The 17,435-nt window shown below is 43.2% G+C and overlaps 1 protein-coding gene across 2 annotated transcripts in view; it reads left to right on the plus strand.

Moving 5' to 3' along the window:
* Positions 1 to 14,647, plus strand: part of Dapl1 (death associated protein like 1) — a 19,395-nt gene extending 4,748 nt beyond the window's left edge. Inside the window, exons 2-4 of one of the 2 annotated variants that reach the window (XM_005346441.3) lie at positions 4,727 to 4,814; positions 7,771 to 7,831; positions 14,377 to 14,647. In XM_005346441.3, the coding sequence (XP_005346498.1) occupies positions 4,727 to 4,814; positions 7,771 to 7,831; positions 14,377 to 14,490 (263 nt within the window). In that variant the 3' untranslated portion in view covers positions 14,491 to 14,647. Of the gene's footprint in view, positions 1 to 4,726; positions 4,815 to 7,770; positions 7,832 to 10,008; positions 10,207 to 14,376 lie in introns of those variants that run through there. The other variant, XM_026778754.1, reaches the window with a different exon arrangement.
* The last annotated feature ends 2,788 nt before the right edge of the window (positions 14,648 to 17,435 follow it).

The following is a 17,435-nucleotide window of genomic DNA, read 5'->3' on the forward strand; positions in this document are numbered from 1 at the left end:
CAAAAAAAAACCCAGTAAAAAAAAAAAAAAAAAAAAAAAGTCCACAATAACCACATTTTTTCTAAAGGAGACATATTATTCTTTGTAAATTATAGTTTTCACCTAGAAAACCTATAGAAAGTTATAATAAGCAATAATAGAATTTGCTACAACTTAAGTATAAAATTAATTACAATAAACTTACTGATATTCAGCTAAACTTTTCAGGGTCAAGTTTGTAGTTTGGGCATGAAGAGTAGACCTGATTTACAATAGCAATATCAACAAAGATAAAATGCTTACTAAAGGGGAACCTAAGCATAAGCCTACAAAATTAATCTGCACAAATTTCCAAGGGGCTCAGAAGAGGTAAACAATAGAAAACCACACATATTCTCAAATACAGAGCCACCAGGAGTATAATGACGTAAATTTTCCTCTTTAACAATATCCATAAATTTACCCAAGTGAGGTGATATAATCTCAGTTCTCAGGAGGTTAATGTAGGAAAGCCACAAATTCAAGGCAACCCTGGAAAACACAGTAATACTGTATCTCAAAAGAAAAATCTTATCAATTAAAAATAATTAAAATATATCAACAAGAATTTATAGGAAATTAGCTGAGCTGAGTGGTGGTGCATGTCTTTAATTCCAGCACTTGGGAGGCAGAGGCAGGTGGATCTCTGTGAGTTCAAGGTCAGCCTGGTCTATAAGAGCTAGCTCCAGGACAGGCTCCAAAGTCACAGAGAAACCCTGTCTCAAAAAAATTTGTAGAAATACAAAAAAAAAAAAAAAAGAATTTGTAGGGAACTGAGAAATTTTTAAAATAACAATAGATCTTAAAATTCTTTAAATAAAATGTCACAAGATGAACTGTCAATATAGGGGTATCTGTACAAATTAATTGAACAGAAAGTTCAGAAATACTCATAGATGTACATGTTTTGACACACTCTTATATACTCCCATATATATGTATATGTGGTGGTTTGAAAAAAAATGGTCCCCAAAGAGAATGACACTTTTAGGAGGTATGGCCTTGTTGTAGAAAGTATATCACCATTGGGGCAGCTTTGAGGTCTCTTGCTCAAGCTTCCCTCGGTGTGACAGTCAGTTAACTTCCTGTTGCCTGCAAGATGTAGGACTCCCAGCTTCAACACCTTGCCTGCATGCACACCGCCATGCTCCCTGTCATGATGATAATGGAGGAAACCTCTGAAACTGTAAGCGAGCTATTGTGGGATATTTGTACACTGTATGATATAAAGAGGTATTGCCATGACTGGGATAAGAAAATCCTGAACGGCTAATAGTTAGGCAGGAGAGTAGAGGTAGGACTTCTGGGAAGAGAGAGAACTCTGGGAAGAAGAAAGGAAATTAGCCAGCAAGATATGGAGAAGAAACAGGAGGTACAAGATGGAAGAAAGGTAATGCCACATGGAAGAATATAGATTAATATAAATGGCTTAACTTAAGTTATAAGAGCTAGCAGGATAAGCCTAAGCTAAGGGTGAGCTTTTGTAATTAATAACAAGTCTCCACGTTGTTATATGTGAGCTGGAGGTCCCAACGAAAAAGCTTGCTACAGAGAGCCATCCCAATAAAATGTTTTATTTATAAGAGTTGCCATGGTCATGGTGTCCCTTCACAGCAACAGAAACCTACCAGAGATAATAATGTTTGTATATATATATATATGTGTGTGTGTGTGTGTGTGTGTGTGTGTATACATATATGTCTAAGAACTCAGTGTACAGTAAAGGTGAATTTCAAATTGACAAGGAAAAGATTAATTTTCAATATTTGGATCAACTAAAACAATCTTACATCAAACCAGGTGTGTGGTGTGTGCCTGTAACTGCAGCCCATGGGTGGTAGAGGCATGAGAACTTGGAGTCTGAGGGCAGCTTGGGCTATACAGGGAGTCCTGGGTTCATAGCAAAATCCAGTCTCAACAGCCTCAAAACAAAGCAAGACAAAGTTGCCTCTTCCTTATGACTTGCATCAAGTGTATCATTAAAGGACCAAGGATATATGGGTGTAGCTGGAGCCTGGCTTCACAAGATGAAGCCACTGAACGTCTAGAAGACAGCAGAAAATGGTCAGCAAAAATCCCATTTCCTAATGAAACCACATGAGACTGACAAGCTTACGTAAGAACAATAAAGGTTTGCAATGGGCAGATATTATCAATGAGGAAAAAAGCAGTAACTGGTACAATTAATCACTTTGCATTTCACAAACTGCTCCTAAAATTCAGTAAGAAAGAGATGAGAGACTAGTAATCTAGTGTGTGTGTGGGGGGGGGGGGGATGGACAAAAGTCATGGAAAAGAAAACACAAACACCCTTCTAAAACAGGCTTAAGCTGTAATAACAAAAAGGAAATGCAAATTAAAGCAACGAGATACTGTAACCTGGAGTTTGGGGACAAAAGCCTGGCAGCCCCAAGTAGCTAAGTTTGGCCATTGTCCCCAAAATGCCAGTTAAAGACATGAGCAGTGATCAAAAGTAGAGAAGAGGTTTGATCCGTGTGCTTCAGGAAAAGGAACAGACAAAGATCCAGGGACCCCAACTTCATCTTCCAGGCCCTGGCATGAGCCTGAGGCTTATTATTTTTTTATTATTTTTTATATTAATGTATGTATGTGTGAGTCCAGAAAAGGCTATGAGCGACCCAGGTGACTGAGCTAGTGTGGCTGCTGGGACCGAACCAGTTCTCCCCAAGATCGCAAGCACTCTTAGTGCAGATCCCTGTCTCTGGTCCCAGTCCAAGCGTTAGGTTTAAATACAAGGAGAGTCAGGAAGGATCATGTGAAGCCATTTTCTTACCCCAACCAAGCCATCTGGCTCCTCCCACTTTCTAAGACCTAGGCATAAGGCAGGCAGGTGACCCAGATGAAGGCAACAGCACAAAATGAAGGCCGGGATGCTGGGCTTCCATCCTGCTTCCAGTTACTTACTTACAGGACCCAAGACAGATTCTCCATGCCCGTTACAATTCTAATCTTCAGCTTATTAGTTGATAAAACACAACCTTGTCTAGCTCCTTGCCTGGAGAAAGAATTGCTACCATGGCAGCTGGTGAGACTGTCAACTAGTGTAACCTCTGTGAGGGCCAGTTCAGCCAGATTTAAGAAAATCCCAAATACACGAAGCAAAGTCACTTCTAGAAATACAATGCACAGATAGCCGTGTGCCTGTACGACACTGTGTATAAAAAGGATACTCACCGCAGCTCTGTTTATGAAACGAGCGAGACACTTAGCATTGGCAAAGTGGCCAAGTCAACACAGAACGTTTTCATATAGAATTGAAAAACAGATATTAAGAAGAAAGACACACTGAGCAGTGGTGGCGCATGCCTTTAATCCAGCACTCTGAAGGCAGAGGCAGGAGGATCTCTGTGAGTTCGGGGCCAGCCTGGTCTACAGAGCGAGTGCCAGGACCGCCAGAGCTACACAGAGAAACCCTGTCTTGGGGCCGGGGAGAAGAAGGGAAAGGAGAAGAGGAGGAGAAGAGTAAGGATGGAGTTATGTAGAATAATGACAGAGAAATGCGGAACATCCTATAAAATGTGTGGTTAAGGCAGGGGGAAGGGAGGGAATAAATCAGATAATAGAACAGTTAGTATCTTATTCTACCATTTAAAACAAAGAATGTGTCTAATAACATCTGTTGGTGAAAACTAGGAACTCGGAACTTGGAATTTAGCAGTGTCCCGGGAGATTGTCTGCAGGCTGGAAAGAGATGGTGGCAGGGAGTCACAAATCTTTTCATGTGTCCTGATCTGTGCACCTTCTGCACTTCAATATTAATATGTATAAGAAGAGTGATAAAGTCAGCTTGAGACGCAGGCTTTCTTTATTCTCCACCCTGGAATTAGTTTTAGAGAATTGCCCAAGTGGAGTTTTCACGAAGAGAATTTATCAGGTTCAAACAAATCAACATCCCCGTAGCCACTTTTCATTTGAGCATGTCAGATTTTAGATGCGTGATGTTTCTGAGAAAGGAGGGAAGTATTTGTTGTGACTTGCAATCTGAAGCGGGCTGTTTCTTCTCCAACGCTGATTTCAGCTGACACTGTTAAACACTTGAATTGCTTTTAGGTCGTCTGTAGCCTAATTAACACTAATTGAACTCTTGAATGGCGTGACTATTAATACAATTTAATTACTCATTAGAACCTCAGAGCTTAGCCAACATGGAGGTTTGGGGTCTGAGATGAAGGTGGCTATCCCCTGGAATTCAGAGCCCTTCATTTGAGTTAAATGTCTGTGAACACCCTGAAATTTGGCTCATCTCTCCGAATCTGACATTTGAAAGCTTCCGTTGAAAAAACAAAAGTGCAAGCCCTGCAAAAAGCTTTAATCTTGTGGGAAAACAGAGGGGTCACATTGTAATTACGGGTTGCTATCTTGAAGGATGTAATTGGTTTGATAACAAGGGACAAAAAACAAAACCTGTTTTTCAGCTAAATGCCTAAGGGAGTGTGTTGTTGTTATTCTTCCTAAGTCTAAGGCGTGACCTTCTGCCTTTTCAACCGTTTCCACCTCTCTGAGCAGAATAAAGCTAACCCCAGGCCTTCCCTGCTCCCTGCCCTGGTTTCCTTAGATTTTCTTTTTCTTTAATTCTGTTGTTTAGATAAAAGTGTTTTTTCTATGTCAATCTGGAAACTCATGTTAGATGGGAGTCCTGTCTGAAAAACAAAGCTGTTCTCATGTGCACGCCTGCTTATTGTTCCAGTGAAAGCTGGAGGGATGCGGATTTCCAAGAAACAAGAGATGGGCGTTTTGGAAAGACACACCAAAAAAACAGGACTGGAGAAAACAAGGTAGGGATCGCTTATGGTTCTGCTCCCAGAAGTTATTCAGGGACAAACGAAGGCCCCCAAGAATTTCGGGGGAGGCAGCCAGGCATGGGTAGAGGCGAGGATCACGATGAGTATTGGTTCTGGGGTACCAACTGGAGCGTTTCCCCATTACACCCTACCTATTCTCCTTTCTGCAGCCACCCAGCTGCCTCCTAAAGTGGTCCTAAATGCATCCGACCCCAAAGATCATCCATTCATCTTATTTTTTTTAAAATACTGCACCTCCTCTGGCCTTTCTCATAGCGTGCTCTATGATATGAATAAAGAATAACTGCCTCTTAAAATTTTGAAATTTCCATTCACTTAATTTAAGAAAATAGTCACTGTGCGCTGGCTAGTTTTATGTCAACTTGACACAGGCACAACACAAATGACACAGTCACTTGGGAAGAGGAAAGCGCAGTAAAGAAGATGCCCCCACCAGATAGGCCTGTAAGCAAGCCTGTGGGACATTCTCTTCCTTCATGACTGATACGGGATGGCCCAGCTCCCTAAGAGAAGCTAGCCAATTCGCAGCATCCCTCCATGGCCTCTGCTTCAGTACCTGTCTCCAGGTTCCTGCCCTGCTTGAGTTTCTTTTTTTTTATTATTTTATTTATTTATGTTTATTTGTTTTTGGTATAAGTTTCTCCATCTGCATGTATCCCTGCACACCAGAAGAGGGCATCAGGGCATCAGATCCCATTATAGATGGTTGTGAGCCACCGTGTGGTGGCTGGAAATTGAACTCAGGACCTCCGGAAAAGCAGTCAGTGCTTTTAACCACTGAGCCAGTCCGGAGTTTCCTCAGTGATGGACTGTTACCTGGAAATGTAAGAGGAAACTAACCCTTTCCTCCCCACATTGCTTATGGCCATGGTGTTTATCACAATGACTGAAACTGTAACTATGACCAAGCTTGAAAGCATACCAACACTGGGGTTGTTTTCCTCCCTCCTTCTTCTACCATGACCTTGACATTATAAGGTTAGAGGTCAGAGCTGGTGTATCCTATACACACATGGACTGAAGACTAGCTTAAGGACTAGGACTATGAGTGTATTTCGAAAAGAAATGAACACACTGACCCGGTTCCTCCAAGTAGCCCAATGAGGAGCTCTATGAGTGATTCAAAAGGAATTGTTTAAGGGATGCTCAGAAAACCTGCTTAAGTCTCACAGAGAAAATGTGGAGGGAAACAGACGTAATTTCTTTGTCCTTTTCATATCAAATTATTGGCCGTGTTTATGTGTGTGTGTGTGTTTGTGTGTGTGTATATGCGTGTGTGTGTGTATGTGCGTGTGTGTGTATGTGCGTGTGTGTGTGTGTGTATATGCGTGTATGTGTGTGTATGTGCGTGTGTGTGTGTATGTGCGTGTGTGTGTGTATGTGCGTGTGTGTAGTGTTTATGTGCATGCATGCTCCCACATGTGGAGACCCAAAGTTTCCATCAGGTGTCCTCAATCGTTCTCCACTGAACCATCTTCCCAGCCCCCAAGTAAAGTTATTTTTAAATTACTCTTCAAAGATTTTTTTCCCCAGTATGCGGCAGGGATTTTTATAAAGGATTTCACACACGAATGAAAGAATGAACTACTGGTAGATTTCCACTAGTAACAAGTCTTATACCATGTCTGAGAACCCATGACAGGTCCATAGATTCCCCTTCATTGTGACTCTCCCCCCCCCCCGACCCCCACTGAGCATAGAATCCTCCAGGTCTACTTTCCTGACAACCACTTCTTACAGAACAGTTTTTTTTTGTTTGTTTGTATGCTTTTTATGTTTTGAGGCAGGGTTTCTCTGTGTAGCTCTGGCTTTCCTGAAACTCTCTCTATAGAGCAGAGATATGCCTGCCTGTGCCTCCTGAGCACTGGGAATAAAGGCAGGTGCCACCACCACCCAGCTACAGAACAGTTTTTTAAACACAGGAGAGACTTCTCTCATAATCATTGGTCTGGATCCCTAATAGCTTCTAGCAACCAACACAAACAATCCAGAAAATAAATTCACCAAGCACAGAGTTTGTGTAAGACACTGCACTGTGGACTTGGGCCTGAATGAAACCTTCCTATAACATAGCCTGACCAGAGAGAAAGAAGGTAGACACAGAGAACACATGTTGTCATGGCTTACTGTATGAAATCCAAAGACAGAACTGGTGGTCTTTGCAGGGAACTGGTTATTCCCAAAGGTCACTGATTTGACAAGTGTTTTAGTTCATGAATCCATGAACTATAGGCTTACAGTATGTGCATTTTATGTGTGCATAGTATATGCCAGTGCAAAGCTAAAAATCAGTTATAGTAAGAACTTGGTTTACAAAGCGTGGTGTGGCACACGTGGACATGGAGACAGAATGTTGTTCTCTAGGTGTTGCTGAGCACAGTATAAACCTGCAGGAATCATTTAACCTCTTCAGCAGCGGTATTTTGAAAAAACACAAAACTTGGGTATGTGTTTGTGTATGTGTGTGTCTGTGTATGTGTGTGTATAATTTGTATGTGTGTTTGTGTGTGTGTGTTTGTGTATGTGTGTGTGTGTGTATGCATATACAGAGAGCAGATGACAGCTCCAGTATTGTTCCTCAGAAACAATTTGCCTTTTTTAATTACAGGCTGTCTCACTGGCCTGGGCCACCAAATAGGCAGGGCTGGCTGGCCAGCAAGCCCCTTTCTTTACCTCCCCAGTGCTAGCATGACACCTCCATACCTGGCTTTTCTTGTTTCTTCCCTGTGGGTTTATAGATCAAACGCAGGTCTATCAAGCACTTTACTGACTGTAACATCTCCCCATCCCAATAAGTCACTTTGTGGGGGTGGTGCTGGGGATTGAATCTAGGGTCTGTATAAACCAGGTCCACACTCTACCAACCACTGAGCTACATCCCCAGCCCCAAGCTTTGGCTCTTATTTAAAGACCCTTTTCATCTTCACAGTGCCGTCACAAACGCTGCCAAAATCCAGATGCTGGATGCTCTGAACGACACACTGGACAAGGTGAGCCATCCATGCAGCGACTCACATAAAACTCTGACTCTGTATTTGCCCAGTGGATCGGGTGGCTCCTGTGAGCCGGCAGACGACTAGCTGAGATTTTTCCAGCCCCTGAGTTTGATGTCCTTGCGGAAGAAATCGATCTGTTCTCAGTTAGAGACACATAAAATAGTTTAAATGAGAAGAACTGTTTCATTTAGAGATTCTCCCAAATCCCTGAAGTGTCTATTAATAAATCACTTCAAAACAAGGTAGGGGATGATGAAGTGAGCGTCATGATGCTGAGTCTGTAGAACTTTTCATTTGTCCTCCCAGATATTTCTCAGGGACCAGCTTGTTTTTTACAAACGGCAGCATGGTATGCCGGGACCCTTCTTCTGTACCTCAGCATCTCCACAGGAAATATTTGATTTGTGGCCATGGTGGGTAGTGGAGGGCTGAGTGTTTAAGGGCTGAAGGCAGCCAGACACCAGCTGGGTTTGTCTAGTAAAACATGTTTAAAGAGGGTAAAACCAGTACTATTTTTCCTTCTAGAGCTTGAATTTATCCCAAGTAGCTCAAATAGTGCAAAAAAAAAGTCATATTGAGCAAACAGCAATTTGGGGTTTGGGACTCTGCAGTTGGTCGCATCCCCAACCCCATTCACCCATCCTTCATCCATCTGTCTGTCCATCCATGCTTGTCCCCCCATCTTTACTCCCCATCCCTATCCCTACCAAACTCTGTAGGTAAACTTTATGCTCCCTTGTTCTATTTTCACAAAGCAAGTGCATGGATCCTAAGGGTGATAAAGAGGGGCCACCCTCTTTCTTCTGCTCACCCACCGACTGAACAAACAGGATGGTGTTGCCTCTGTTTAGCAAGGACTTGAAGTTGTAAGGGTATTTCCGGCTTCTCTCCCACACTACTGAGAATCAGCAATTATTCTGAAATAAACCAGTAGACAGATCAGCAGGGAACGGACTAGAAGTTTATTGCAGGCCCAGGAGCTAAACAGAAAAGTGAATGTCCAAGAGCCCAGCACAGAGTAGGAGCATACACCCTTGCAGCATAAAGGGAAAGGACGTGGAGAACGTGAGTGACACAGAATATGAATCACTTTCAGGGGACTGAATGGCTAGAAGAATGGCCGATAGCCTGCTACCAAGTCTGCTCTGCGCTCTGTGTGTGGGTCAGCTCTTGCCTCCCTTCCTGAGGTCTGCATCCGTTTCTTGGCTCTCAGATATCTGGGACAGAGATTCACAGCAGCAGAGAATGTCCTGGAGGGTCTGGTCTTTGGGTAGAAAGAGGGCTTCAGTGGGAGCCCCTCCTGCACCCACCGCCTACTAGGCTTTCTCAGTGTGTGGTTTCAGTGTGCCAAGGGGCCACACTTTGAAGTATTGTGTTGCCACAATCAGGATTTGAGGAGCAGCAACACAGCTCTAGAAAGAGTCATGCCCCCCGCCCTTTTTCTGTGATGTGTATCTGTCTGTCTGTGTGACTGTGTCTGTGTGTCTATATGGTCTTATGTGTGTACACAGAGACCAAAAGAGGGTACCAGGTATCCTCTATTGGAATCCACCCATCCCTTTTTGAGGCAACTACCTTTTTTGTCTTCCATTGCACTTGTATATACACAGGGCACATAAGAATAAAAATTCATCTATAGGATATGGTGTCACAAAACTTTTATTCCTAACAGTTGGGAGGCAGAGGCAGATGGATCTCCATGAGTTCAAGGCCAGTCTGGTCTACATAGCCAGTTCCAGGACAGTTAGGACTACATAGATAGACCCTGTCCCAAACCAAAAATAGAAAAAGAGATTTATATATTTTTGATGTTTTCCTCTTGTGTTAAAGTGGTTCCTCCCCCATACTATACATGATCATGAAGACCTAACTATTGGTCAGAAGAAATGCGGTAGTATAATTGAGGAGCATAGATTTTGTATTTGCTAACATTCTTTCTCACGTTAGGCTAGTTAAGTTGAGTCCCAAGAGCCCACTACGTTCCTGACCTTGATTTTGTAACAGTCTAACACGACTACTTCCTGCAAGGCTTCACCAACCATTCAGTCATTTGACTACCAATGACAGGGTTTAAGACTTGGGAGATTGGAAACACCCCCCAGGGAGATGGAACTGGATTAATCTAGGTGAAGAGCTGCCTGAACATTCTCCTCCCACTGTTTTCCACACAGACTGGTTTCTCTCACCCCACTCTGCTGCTGCTGCTCCTCTGCCTCTCCATCAGCTCTCCCCACCCACCTCGCCACCCCCGACACAGAATATTCCCACTATGCAGTGGCTGCACACATTGCCTGATGTCACTGTAGAAAAGGCGTTGTGTGACCCAGATGCTTTCTGTGCTGGCCGTGGCTAACTTCTGCCAGTCACTTTCAAAGGCAAGTTGACTTTCAAGATATCATAACGTTCCTCAAAGATTTATGGTTTCTTAACTTTTCTTTTTAAGACGGTGGGGGGGGGGTGCGGGGAGATACATTTTTGAGTTGAGTTCTCAGCACACAAAGGTATCTGATTAAACATTAACAATGTTTATGTTTTGTAGAGGTGTGTGACATTGGTGTCTGATTAAACTTCAGTGACATTTTCCAAATCACCAGGCATTGGGTCATCCTCTGGCCAAAGTTGCCCAGCTGCCTGTGAAATGGGGTCTTAGGAAGGAAAACTATCAAAGGCATCTGTGAAATTAGGAGGGATCCTCTCCTACCACAGATTAACATCTCCCTCATCTCCCTCGGAGTGTCCTTGAATGTCACTGATGTGGAGTGTGTGTATCGCTTTGAGTGCTTTGCTTAATAGGCTGTGGAAATGTAAGCGCCAACCCTGGAGTCGAAAATTAACAGCCGGGGAAGATGGATGGATGAGCTGGCATCCGCTCAGACCACCACACTTCAGCCTCAAAAGCAGAACCTGCCCTGGGTCTCCTTCCCTCTCGGGTTTACTTCAGACTTCCAGGCAGACATGCTTTGAGCAGACCTCTTATGCTGGCTGCCTTCCCTGAAACTAAAAATAGGGGTTTTGAACTCACAGGTGTCTACAAGGAAGGAAAATTCTCAACACAGGAATCTCTCTCATGTTTTCATGTTTAGTGTCACCCCTGTAATGAAGCCAGGAGGCAAAATGCACACACACACACACACACACACACACACACACACACACACACACCCCTCAACCTTGAATTCTTCCTCTTGTGTTCTGTTAGTGCTGTTACCTTAGTGGCTCAGACAAGAAGTAAGTTTTATTCTACTAACACTATCCCTTTGCAATAACCATTGATTAAAACTCTAGAACTTTCCCAAGATAAGATGCTAAACAAAAATATAGATGGTTGTAGACCATATTCTAAAAGCTGACTTCTTTTTGTTTCCAGTTCGGTTTTGATTATCTAATCTCTGTACCTTCAAAGACAAATAATCCACAGCAAAGACCCTGGTTTCCTGTAGCCCTGGCTAGCCTCAGACTCCTGGTCCTCCTGACACCACCGCCCCAAATGCTGGGATTACAGGTGTGCCCCAGCACATCTGGCTGGAAGAGAGTTTAAGACTCTCTGTTGCAACCATGACACTTCTCCACCAGAATGTTCCTGCTGACTGGGACAGGGATATGTCAAAGAGAACTTAACTATACTGCCATTGTAGTATTAAAAGTTGCCATGAAACTCTGATGCTGACCTACACACACACATACACACTTTTAGTTTAACACTTGTTTAAACTATTGTGTTCATTCTTTGAGGATTTCGTACAGTGCATTTGAATTGTGTCCACTCTTCTTCCCCAGGCCCTCTCAGAACCTACCCAATTTTGTGTCTTTGTTTTTAACCCCATCAAGTCTAATTTGTGCTGCCCAGATGCTCTTGAGTGTAGACCCATCCCTTAGAGCATGGCTGACCTACCAGATATGACATCCCTAAAGAAAACCGACTCTCCTTCCAGATAGGTCTGTGATGTGTTTTCTTGATTGATGATTAATGCAGGAGGGCCCAGCTCACTGTGGACAGAGCCATGTCTGGCCTGGTCGTCCTGGGTGCTATAATATAGCAGGTTGCTCCATAGGGAGCAAGCCAGTAAAAGCATCCCCTCTGACGCCTCTGCAACAGCTCCTGCTTCCCTGTTCCTGCCCTGCTTGGGTTCCTGTTTTGACTTCCTTCAGTGACCGACTAAGCTGGAGGCAGATGATGAAGTAAACCCTTTCCTCCCTAAGCCGCTTTTGGTTAACTAAGACAAAGAGTGTTGTTTAAGGGGTACCATGTTTCGGTTGGGAGATCAAGATTTAGTTGAGTAGCAGTGGGGATGGTACAGCAATATGAACATATTTAATGTTACTGAACTGCAAAATACTTTTATAAATAGGTAAAATGATCAATTTTATATCCTATGTTACCATGATTTTTAAAACAACCCCCAGAAATGAAGCCCTTGAGTTATTGAAGGTGATCTAGGACATGTCCACTAACAAATCCATGCTTAGCAGAGACAAGGGGCTCTGGTGCTGTCCCTCTCTTCTGGTTTCCTAGCCCCCCCATTGCCTCTCATACCTAAAGGACAATGACAACTGTGGAGTTCTCCTTCCTGTCCCAACTTCCTGTCTTGGCCCTTCTCATCCCAACTGATCACCCAGACTGCAGTTCTAGTAGAGGCTCCCTTTGTTTTCCTGCTCCCTTTACCTCACATTTGACCTTCGCTAACTTGCCAGGTTGTCCTTCCTGCCTGTGACTTTTTTTTTTTACTGTGATTTAAAATCAACCTGAAGCCAGGCGGTGGTGGCGCACGCCTTTAATCCCAGCACTCGGGAGGCAGAGGCAGTCGGATCTCTGTGAGTTCGAGGCCAGCCTGGTCTACAAGAGCTAGTTCCAGGACAGGCTCCAAAGCCACAGAGAAACCCTGTCTCGAAAAACCAAAAAAAATAAAATAAAATAAAATAAAGTCAACCTGAAATAACCCATCTGTTTTAAATGAAGCTAAAAACACCCACTCTGGAAACAAACCACTAAAGTTAGTGACCCCGCCCCCCCACAAAATTTCTTTTAGTCTCTAACGTCAAAAGAAAAAGAAAACACAATACTCTTTCTTACCATACTGCAAAACACATATACACTAATGATAATTGCTCTGACTTAAAAAATAAATAAGTCCCCCATTCGTTTTCAAACTTTAAAGCAACATTTATAGCTGATATTAAATTATTTTGGTCCCTTCTGCTGGAAAGTCAGCAGGGGTCCATCCTTGGGGTTAGTTAGTATATACTGTATCTGCTCATTGTAAAAGACAAAGTAGAAAAATACTTGTAAGTAAAGCACTATGAATTTCCCATGATCCTATTCTCTGTGTGTGTGTGTGTGTACACATGCACGCGTGTGTTCACAATCCTATTTTGTGTGTGTGTATGTGTGTGCGTGTGCATGCATGTGTGTTCACATGTGCATTTAATGATCGAAAAAAGACTTCTCAGAGTCAAATTTCACATGAAAGTCAATGCCCTTTGCAATAAGCTCGGCTAGGGGTACTTGAGAAGATATGGGAGGCACACGCTCTCCCTAGTTTTGAAGACCCCCATCAAACAATGTGCTACTTAGAGTCCTAACAGTCTATCTCCCCCTTTATTTAGCTTGAGTGTCAAAACAAGGACAAATTCAATAGTGATATATTAAGTGCCTAGCAAGCCAAGGCCCCACTTCCTGGCTGGCTAACAGCCATGTCTTGCTTGAGGTACTTTGGGACAATATTGATGAGCTTGGAAACCCAAAACTGAAGAGACACAAAGGTCACTGAGTCCAAACTCTTCCTAGGAATAATGTGCAAATCACTCAGCAGCTCTGAAACCCTCCCTGTCTTAATCTGCGCTGAGTATAAACCCCAGGGGATCTTTGGTCGATGGGAAATTTCTCTGACTGTCAGAAAGTCACACAGTCTGTGTTCATCTGAATGCACTTCCTCACAGCTGACGAATGAAAATCGTTTTCACCTAAAAACTAGTAAGCTGCTCCTCAGTGTTCCTTCACCAGGCTGTGTAGTTTGAACCAGGTGGAAGGGCCACTCTTTACTGAAAAATGTTTTCTAACTTCTTTCAGAGGGTCTTTCTCCTCGTAGTTTGATAATTAAATAATTAATTGTCCCATCCTCAGAACTTTTCCTTAAGGTCGCCACATCCTTCTTAGAATATAATGCCCTGTATTACATAAACTAGTGCTCGAATCACCTGCTGCCACAGATGGGGGTCGCCACTTCTGCTTTTCAAGATAAGACCACAAAAACAAATATACAGCCTGGTGTGATGGTGCATGCTTCTGATCCCAGCCCTTCAAAAGCTGAGGCCAGAGGACCATGAGTTCAAGACTTTGACTTATATATGTCATGCTAACGAAGGAAACAACAGTGTAGCATGTATACTCCTGTGGGCTGAGGACTGAAAGTGCCATGGAAGGAAGGTCTTGACAAAGCAAAGAAAACTGTGACTGGCCAACTGTATTGATTTTTTTTACTGTAATATTGTATAACCCAATGGATCCAGTGTGCTATTTCTTCTTCCCTTCTCATCCTTAGCTCAACCATAAATTTCCAGCAGCAGTTCACACAGCACATCAAAAGCCCACACCTGCCCTGGAGAAGGCCACTCCCCTGAAGCGGGCCTACATTATCCAGCAGCCTCGAAAATGACAGGCCAGGATGTAAAATTCAGCCATCTGGTCAACCTTCCCATTATCTGACAGCTCAACAGAAATGACCAACACTTCCTGTAGGCCTGCTGTCCTTGCTTGGTAAATAAAACAACTTTTGTATCTTCCCTTTTTACTTTGGATAATAAAGTTCCCAAAATTATAAATCCAATACATTCCTGGGCTCCTCCTGAATACTGACTCAGAGTTATTACACACAGGCTCAGTTCTCCCTGCAGACAAAGGTGGGGGTGGGGGGAGAGCACACTGAGCTTTGCAGAAACTAAAATTCTATGCAGACAAAGGAATACATCTTTCAGTTTGTTTGTCTTAGGATGGTGACATTTTCACTTATGCTGAAATGTTCATCTCAGTTTCTTACATAAATATATAGTTTGTTTTGGAGGTTTGGTGAGGAGAGACAAAAATTATTAAATTGATTACACAGTTCCTTTTGCCAAGGAATCAAAGACGGAAGGTAAATAGATTGCAAGCATATTTTCCCTCAAAGATTATTTTGGTAGAAAGTCATTGATAAACTCCCAGAAGGTGGATGCTCTAACCTGAGGAGATTGTGAGACTATGGTATACTGGTCTGGGCCCCTTTAGAGGCATGGTGCAAAGTAAGGGCTGTCATAACTAAGCTTCCCCACCACTCCACCACACGGTTACCTCCTTCTTATGCTTGGGAGACAGTAGGGGACAGTCACATTCCTGCTTCACAGCAGTGGCTATCACTCACTGTCCCACCATTCTGCACCTTTTGTTGATCATACTCTCCAACAATCAACTCTTCTCTCTACTTAGGGGAGGAGATCCACGCTTTGCCCACCATCACCTATCATCTTTCCAGTTAGCATCCCCGAGGGCAGTGATTCTCAATCTTCCTAATGCTATGAACATTTAATACAGTTCCTCATGTTGTGGTGACCCCCAGCCATAAAATTACTTTTGTTGTTATGTCATAACTGTAGTTTTGATATTACTATGAATTGTAATAGAAATATCTAATATGCAGGATATCTCAGATGTGACTCCTGTGAAAGGGACATTTGACACCCCCTCCCAGGGTCCCAATCCAACCCATAATGCCCTGCTACTCTGTGCCCTACTATTGAGTCTTATCTGGGAAGCCTAAGGCACCTGGTAAACTCTGGTGGGGTGATGGGACAGATCAGCTACTTCCTCCTCCGGATTGTTAGGATTTTTTCAGAAATAAGAAAATTTGTTGGAGAGAATATCAAGGTTTCAGTCAATATCAGCATGAGTCCAAAAAATAATCCTAACCACTCCACCTAGGCTTAACCCAGGTCCCAGTACTCTGAGCTATTATCAGAAAATTCTAAGGTTTAGGAGGCAGGGTTCTACTTCTGTCTCTCACTGATTCTGAAACCTTAAATAAACCACTTACCCTCTGTGACCCTTGTCAAACGGATGCAATTATACATGTCTCCCCAGTTGAAACCTTGAAGTCAAAGTGACCCCTAAGATTCATAAAAGCTATATTAAGGTAGTGAGAGGAAGGTAGAAGCTGCCAGAATAAAAATAGTAAGAGACGAACAACTGTTGGGTGCAAACCATGGAAGGCCTTGAGCCCACAGATCTCCAGGAAAACCAGAAATGTTAAGCTCACAGAATTGTCTTTCCAAAGGAAAAGATGAAAAACCTGTTCTTCCACCCAAAAAGTTGAGAATTAGGAGAGATTAACAGCCTGTTGGTCTAGGTCATATCAAGTTCTTACAACCAAGACTAGAGGTAGCTAGTAATTCAAATGACCCTTATAGCCAGAGGCTCCCGCAAGCTCCAGCAACCAGGACCGAAGGTGGCTAATAGTCCAAATGACCTCTATGCTATCTGTATGGCCAGTACCAGGCAATACCCTTTGGCCTTTATGGTAGTACAGGTTGGTATCTCTAGAACCCATCTTCTTGGAAAAAATGGCATGCACCCTGAGTTGAGGTTCAATGTAATCATGCTTCCTTGTGCAATAGGGATTATATTACAGCAGGAAACTTTTTCCAATTTATCCTGGACTTCAATACATTGGGAATAAACTGCTTATTAGACTCCCCACAGTCTCATCCAGGTTGACCAAGTCAATCAGTGCCAGGTTTTCATTCTTATCCCTTCATGCAGTTCACTTCCCTGTATGCTACCTGCAGGGACCCCAACTCAAACAAGGGATGGATCCCAACATAAAGAGTTCAGGGGATGTCAAGGATTTGGGTTTGAAGGGAGAAATGACAAAGATGGGATGAGATGAGTCTAGTGTCCCAAGGGATGTGAGAAGAGAATGTACTGAGATAGAAGATGCTCAAAGGCACACTATACAGTGAAGGTCCTAATTTACATCCATACCTGAGTTATTAACTACAAGTCACTGGAAGCAGCAGGTCCAGTGTTACCTTTCGATCTGAAAGGAAACTGGAATTGTCAGAAGAAAAGGACCAGATCGATGAGAAAATCCCATAGTGATATGGCCATGTGTGCAGAAAGCCACGGGGACTTCTCTCACACTCAGGGAGGAAAACCCTGCACAGATGTGCCGGGACTCCACTCGGGAGCTCCTGCTGTCACAGTTCCAGAAAGAGTTGTGCCAATGGGGAAGGAGCATCCCTGGGCTGGGGATTTCCTTCAGCTCATTTCAAGTTGATAAAAATGCTAGGTACTGTGCTCCAAAGATGAGGAAGACTGTCCCTGCCAGCAGTGACAAAGGCATGACAGTCAGTCAATAGGAAGCAAGAACTGAGAAATCATCTGAGGGTCACATGCAGTCAAGAAACCTGAGGTGACTGTGGGAACCAATGACTCATGTCCCGAAATGTTACACACACACACACACACACACACACACACACACATACACACACTTAAGTTACACCTTTGGTAACAAAATGTCAAACATCCTCAAAACTTGGGGTCAATATAGCTATTGAACCTTCATGT

Source organism: Microtus ochrogaster, chromosome 4, assembly GCF_000317375.1.
Source record: "Microtus ochrogaster isolate Prairie Vole_2 chromosome 4, MicOch1.0, whole genome shotgun sequence".
In the NCBI taxonomy this organism is placed as follows: domain Eukaryota; kingdom Metazoa; phylum Chordata; class Mammalia; order Rodentia; family Cricetidae; genus Microtus; species Microtus ochrogaster.